Consider the following 7,171-nt stretch of genomic DNA (forward strand, 5'->3'; position numbering starts at 1 on the left):
TTTATACTTGTTCATGTGAGTCCATCCCCTTTTCCCCTATGGTTCTCTCCCCTCTCCCCTGTCTTGAGGCTTTTTTCTCTTTCTTGCCTTAGGGAATCTTAGGGGAGGGTTGCAGCAGAATTTGATCAGTTTTCCAGGTATGTCCCCTTAGGGTCATTGTCTCCACTGATTGGTCAGAGCCAGGGATCATTAGCCATTGCATCTGATCATTGCCCACCTGGTTTTGCTGCTTCTCTGGGCCTGGAGCTGAAATACAACTGAGGCCTAGATGTTATCTCTAGAGAGGCGACCTTTTTATCTGGCTGTAAACTGCTCAGCCAGTTTGTTCAGCTCTCTCTCTTAGTTTTCCTATTCTGCTTGCCAAGGAATTTTCCTAGCTTCTTACTAACCTGTCTCATCTCCACTGGACCGACCGCAGTTGTGGATAAGCCCTACGTAGGAATGTTTGCACAGACGCTTTTCTCTAGTGCCCTGACGTTAACCTTTTCCATGTGGACATTCTGACTCTCGAAGTGTTGTCCTCCCAGGTCCTGCATCTTCCTCCCCAGAACTGATCCCTGTTTTCAGACTCTGATATGTTCATTTAGCTGGGTGCTCAGAACACACTCAACCAGTTCGCCTTGTTACAAGTGCTCTTCCGTGGGACCCACTTTGGAAATCCTCACTGGTCAGCTCTTTATCTAACCCAGTAGATAGACAGTGCTTTTCTGTTCTCTCAGTGATGCTTTCTGACTTACGATTTAGCTCATGCTGCCCACTATTCTTTTACCTTTCTCCCCCCACCCCCAAAATGTGCAGTCACTTGGAGTCAGGTGTGTTTTGTCCTCTTTTGTTTAGAACTCCAGTCACTGGAAATAATCCTCCTATCCTTTTGTTCACTATTAGCACATCCCAGTCACACATAGTCACTTATAATAAGTAACATAAGTGTTTACTAAAATCAGGGTACGCTCCATATGCAGAGGCTGAGTCCCAAACACAGACTGTAGTGAAATGGTGCTCTGATCAGACTCTGCTGTGGGTACACCCTTCCACTGTTGAGATTCTGTGAAGCGAGGACCTGCGCTGGGGGCCCCGGAGAGCTGCTTATCCCCAGCTTTACCTTCCTAAAGTCTTAAAATTTAGACTTGACATGAAGGTTTTTCATTTTTTGAAAATTTAAAATGCATCTTTAGCATTTTTCCTTTTGTTTTGTTTTGTTTTGTTTTTAATTTACTAAGAGCCTGAAGAAAACAAAAGAAGCTAGGCCTCTCTACCTGTGACAGGGCCCAGTTCTATGCTGACTCTGGCTTCACCTCATTGTGTTGGGCTGGCAAGCCCGTATCACTGCTTGGGTCCAGAAAGCGCTGAGGCCTCAGTCAGCACATCTAGGCTGTGCTCTGAACTACTAGGGCTCTCCACACTGGGACTGTGGGAGGGAAAGCACAAATGGGCGAACTGAAAAGAGGCATTGCCAACACTGTCGACACATTACCAACATTGCCAACACTTTAGGCATTGCCAACCCCCCAAAGTAACTCTTTTTCTATAACGAAAGAGGGAGGTTATAGAAATTTCTATGGGAGCAAGAGCGTCCTGGCACTCTCCTGATGTTATCTCCAAAGAACTTCAAGAGAAAAACTAAGAAAAAATTTTGTAGTTAAATTATTTTTTAGAAAATGTCTGAAATAGGATTTCATTATGTTCCATAATAATAAACTTGCCCATTTCTTCTAAATCTTGATTTTTTTCTTTTCCTTTTTTTTACAAATAATTCTTAATCAATCCAATGTGTCTAGTATTCGATTTTTTATTAGCAAAAGGAACTTGGATCAAAAAAGGAAAAAAGGGGAAAAACATTTGGATCTGAAAGTTCTTTTCTGTAGGCTTTCTCTCCCTTGACTCATTGTCTGCAACTCAGAATATAATCAGAGCTCTTTTTTTTTTAAGTTGATCTTATTTTCCCCGAGGCCTTTTAAAAAGTACCAAATCATGAGACATTTTCTGTATTCATGTAGCCTGCCAGTTATATTTTCTTTAACCTGGTAATTAAATGCTTCACCTTGTGGCCCCCGAGCTGTGTTCCTGCTGCCCTCTGGCCCTCGTGTGCAAAATCAATGTCCTCATTATCTGCATCTGCAGATGGAAGCTGAGCACTCGGCTCCGTGTCCCTGCTCACAAGATTCGCCTCCTCTCTTGTCTGGGCTCTGCCTTCTGAGAGGTGTATTTTCCTCCAAAACTTTTTTCAAGCCAATAAAGATTTTTCTCAACTAATACAGCAAGGTGTATGTTCTCCATCTTTCCAATAGTTGGGCTGAATGGGACAATACAATTACGCACATAAAAAAGGGGGTAGGGTTATGACTCATAAGAGTAAACTGAAAAATTTAAAATGACATGAGAATCTAAGAATAACTTTATCTTGTTAATGTTTTCTATATTTTTTAAATATTTTATTTATTTATCTTTAGAGGGGAAGGGAAGGAGAGAGGGAGAGAAATATCATTGTGTGGTTGCCTCTTGTGTGTCCCCTACTGGGACTTGGCCTACAACCCAGGCATGTGCCCTGACTGGGAATTGAACTGCGGTTGTTTGGTTCGCAGGCCCGCACTCAATCCACTGAGCTACACCAGCCAGGTATATTTTCTTTATTTCATCATAAATATTAGGTTTTGTAGTCTTGAAGTTTATTTTTTTGGTCCACATTCTATGAATTAGAACCAGATTTCAGGTGAGGATTTTTATGTGACTATATGGGTAATAGGATTAATAGGATGTGGTAAGTAGGAAATAACTTTTTCATGGACAACTAGGCCTGGTAACTAGTAAAGCAGCCAATGTCATTTCAAAAGCAAAAAGCAGTCAGTTTAGTGGCAGCAGACAATGTAGAAGGCAAGTTATTTTAGGTTGTCACCTAAAAATGTACTCCCACACTACCCAACCCATCTCTTTTTCCAAATACTTGTCATGGCTAGACAGCTACAGAGGTGTAGAATCCTTTCGCTGTGGATGGTCACCAGTGGGTTCCTCCCATCTCCTTCCATCCCAGACTAAAGAAAAGGAAAACCTATTTTAGAAATAAATACCAGCCACAGTTGTCTCACTGCTTTCCATTTTCTTGTGTCTCTGTCACCCGTATCACTAATTAGTGTCCCACCATCAATTTTTAAGCAATGAGACATTCTGATTATAGTAGCAGCTGGTTTGGGTCCAGCACACTTTCTGTGCCAAGAGTTTCTAACCCCATTTGACATGAGTCATCTTCCCAGGCCAGGGGTCAGCAAATGTTTCCTTTGAGAGCTGAAGAGAATTAGGTTTGGGGGCCGGGCACAACTGCTCGGCTGTCATTGTAGCAGAGAAACAGCCACCGACAACATGTAAACAAACGAGTGTGGCTGTGAGTCAGTAATACTTTACCAAAATAGCAGATAGGATTTAGCCTGTGGTGGATCGTTTGATGAACCCTGTTCCAGGTCATAGGAGAAAATGGTAAAAACTACTGAAAAATTACTGCAAAACTCAATATAGAAGTTTATCCAATTAGGTGAAAAGATATTTCATCCATATTTCCTTTAGGTTTTCATACTTTCTCTGCATTCACATTTTATAGGTTTTTTTCATTTCCACCTAAAACTGTTATAATCTATCAATTCAGTTTGGATCCTTATTTTATTTGAACCTGACAATCTAGTAATAAAAAGTAATCACATTCAGTTGCCTGATCGTGACCATTTTTTTTCCTCTTCTTTACATGTAGGCCCTGGAAAATCACTGCAGGGTAAACGGGGGCTATTCGGGCCTCAGGGATGTTTACCTCAAACATGACAGTTACGATGATGTGCAGCAGAGTTTCTTCTTAGCAGAGACACTAAAGTAAGTAAAAATTATTCTAAAACTGCAGCTGAGGGAGCTGGACAGATCCTCGTACATGTCTTTATCTTAAACACCTTCGAACACTGTCAAGGATGCCTGCCTCTGAATTGCCATTCTCCACGTGCGGCCATGATCCCGTGTTTGCTTTCGGTTGCTGTGTAAGTCTGATCACTTGAGACAGACTGCTCACCCCCTAGGAGCAAAGCACAGGGCAGCTTCTGCGCTCTGCTTCAGTAAGTGTGTTTCCCCAGGGTTTCGCTATACTTGACTGTTGTCCATGGCTCCCCATCAGATGAACGGAGACGTTGATGTAGGTTTGCTGTGTCTTTCTGGTTTCACTGCCTCATATACTCATGTTTCTCTCTCCAGATATTTATACTTAATATTTTCTGATGACGATCTACTTCCACTGGAACATTGGATCTTCAATACCGAGGCCCATCTTCTCCCTATTCTCCGTACAAATAGAAAGGAAGTTGAAGTCGATGAAAAATAAAAAGACATTTTACGTTTTACTCTGCTCCATTCCTGTCACTGCATACCTTAATACTTCCTTTTCTGGTATTCAGGCACATGATGAATTTTTATTACTAGGTCTATGATTATTCTGAGCTCTAAATTGTTTTGCAGTCTTTTTATGTTTATTATCATAGGCTTAGATGGACTCCAATTCCTTATCATACCCTTTATTACTCAACCAGTAGATCACAAATTTTTTTTATTTTATGTAATCTATTATCTCTGGAGTTCATGAAGGTATGGTACCATTTTTATTAAATTGAATAGAGTGGTATACCAGCGACCTCTTAATTACAGTTTTGATTTCACTGCAAAACTTGATCCTCCTCCATGAGGAGATGATGTCTGCTTTAAGCTGTAATGTTTTGCCATGTTGCAAAAAGCCATAATAAATTAATATTAAAAAGCTTTTTTCTTTTCAATCTCATGTTAATATGGTTTGTCTATCCACCAGAGACAGATCTTACAACTGTGACAGCCTCCTTACGCGGGTCTATCATTATTCGATAGAACGTCTTCTAAAATACTTCTCTTACATTTTAATTCAAAATAGAATCATCCCAGAAGGATCATCTCATACTGACTACAGTGTATTTTTGTTGGTGAATTATATTAGCGTTTACTGATTTGTGAATTAGTTCTCAAGCTTTACCTTAAATGTCCTATGTCATTTCTGGATCATGTACTGGTTCATTTCTTCCATTCACCATCACACAGCAAAGTGAGCTTGCAAGTTTTACAAATTTCTGCTGTTACTGAATTATCTTTTGTAAAGGGAAATAGTATCACTCTCAGTGTGTTAGCTTTCACTTTTTACTAACTACATGAAGAACTGGGTCTCGCTAAAGAGGGTGAATATTTCACATGGCTTTTAATTTGCATTTCATCATCAATTTTTTTTTCTTGAAGGAAGCATTACATGTGGATCAGATTTTTCAAAGGGCCCTTTCTCAAATGTGATGTTGCTTCATTTCAGTTTGTGAAGGCAGGATTTAACTCTGAAAGAAGCTTTACCAGTGTATTTATTCATGATTAATTGAGGAAAATGTAATAAACTTTTAGATCAAGTAAAAATTATAGTCTCTTTTGTCTGGTTAAATTCAACATAGATACCCCAGTTCAGAAGGAGTATGTAGGAATGGATGTTCCCAATCCCTCGAAGTCCTATAGCAGATCAAAATAATTATATGGCTCTTCAGAGCATTGTCTTGAGATATAATTGGTTATCCCAAGAATAGATTTGATAGATTTGGTGATACCTTGTCTTTTATTATATTGGATCACTATATATATATATATTCCCCCTTGAAAGGGCTAATTTGATGATGTATATTCTGAGGTACAAAGACTTTACTTCAAACACCTACATATTCAACGTACAGCGGTCAAATAAATGAGTGCAACCCCATGGACTAAGCTGAAGCATATGAAATTGCTGCTGTCATAGTTTAAAAACTATCCAATTTCAGCAACTTCATATGGTTCAACTTAACATTTTTAAGACAATTATTTTCTGAGATCTCTACATACTTCATTGTTTTAGCTATTTCAGCTTTCAAAAGTGATTCGAAAGATTTCCTTTATCTGAAAGGAATACCATGTGTGACCTGTTCTTGTATTCTTGTATTGTACATTCCTATACAAAATACATGTCAAAGAATAAATTAATAAAATTAGCAAATGAGAAATATCCATTAATACATCGTTATTGCCATGCTAATGTGTTTTGAGGCCTAAAATAGCTTCCACTCATATCCTTGGCTCCCCTTACAAAATGAATGGATAGGGAGAGTTCTTTCTTCCCAGGACTTAAAGGCAAAATGTAAAAGAGTATTGCCAAAATGGGCCATATATATTTAGATTATAATTTTTATATAAATGTGTGCGGACTAACCAATTTAAGCTCATTTCTTTGCTCTTAAATTTGACTTGAAAGAACACAAATTTGATGTGTATTGCTTCAGCAGATAGGGTTTCAATACCAGGTTTAGGTACATGCTGCACTGTGATGTGTCCGGGTAGAAATGGGCGAAAAGACCATACTGTGTGTTGTTCTGCCCGTGGCAAGAATAAAGTTTTTTTTAGTTCGAGAGCTTGGATTTTTTCACAGAAGTCCCAAATACCAATATGTAAACAAGATAAGAAATTAACTTTATGGCAATATAATTTAATTAGAGTTATATTTTGTGTTAATTATTTTAAACAACTGAAGTCCTTAGGTAGACACTGTCTTTCATTCATTTTCAGCAATTTCACCTAAAAGTTGAATAATTAAAATGGCACTTAGTTTTCTCTTTCTATATATGTTTTTGGTATGCTTTGTGCAATTAATATTACACAGATAAGTTCTATGGAAATGTATAGGACTCGATGGTTATCATAACTCCTCCATCTCTATTACCCATTCTTCACTGTGATTGTTTTTGATTTCGCCATAAGTCCATTCTGCCATTTCCAACTTTCTATAAATCTTTAATGTTATGGGAAGCATAATAGATTGACATGTAATTTTTAAAAACTATATTTGTAAAATTTCTCTATTGTGAATAAAGCCTTTTAATATATCTTCTTATTTGTTATCTTTTCCTCCTTGCAAGTAAGTTTTTACATATGTAGGGGTGAGTGCGTACAGTTGCAAACGAACATATAAAATCCTAATAGTAATTCCATTCCACACCCAGAACATCCTAACAAGGAAACGTTTCCCATTAAAAACTTTAATTTGTAAATAATTTAGCATACACAGCCTTTGGGTAATCAAATAACTTTATTAAGATTCTAACATGATCACCACCAGCGC

General features: G+C 38.3%; 1 protein-coding gene and 1 long non-coding RNA gene across 3 annotated transcripts in view; one reads left to right on the top strand and one right to left on the bottom strand.

Annotated features, from left to right (window-relative positions):
- The window catches only part of MAN1A1 (mannosidase alpha class 1A member 1), a 152,371-nt gene extending 148,006 nt beyond the window's left edge, over nucleotides 1-4,365 (top strand). For both annotated transcript variants that reach the window (XM_037045844.1, XM_037045845.1), the window contains exons 12-13: nucleotides 3,737-3,852; nucleotides 4,222-4,365. In XM_037045844.1, the coding sequence (XP_036901739.1) occupies nucleotides 3,737-3,852; nucleotides 4,222-4,348 (243 nt within the window). In that variant the 3' untranslated portion in view covers nucleotides 4,349-4,365. The remainder of the gene's footprint in view (nucleotides 1-3,736; nucleotides 3,853-4,221) is intronic.
- Nucleotides 4,366-5,641: 1,276 nt separating this feature from the next.
- LOC118986746 (uncharacterized) lies at nucleotides 5,642-5,793 on the bottom strand. Its single transcript, XR_005066441.1, has 2 exons — nucleotides 5,733-5,793; nucleotides 5,642-5,675 (listed from the first exon to the last, which is right to left on the bottom strand). It is a non-coding gene; the product is annotated as an uncharacterized LOC118986746 (long non-coding RNA).
- Nucleotides 5,794-7,171: the final 1,378 nt, after the last annotated feature.

The sequence above is a fragment of the Sturnira hondurensis genome, unplaced genomic scaffold (genome assembly GCF_014824575.4).
Source record: "Sturnira hondurensis isolate 20B ecotype Veracruz unplaced genomic scaffold, ASM1482457v3 Scaffold0004474, whole genome shotgun sequence".
NCBI classification, from domain to species: domain Eukaryota; kingdom Metazoa; phylum Chordata; class Mammalia; order Chiroptera; family Phyllostomidae; genus Sturnira; species Sturnira hondurensis.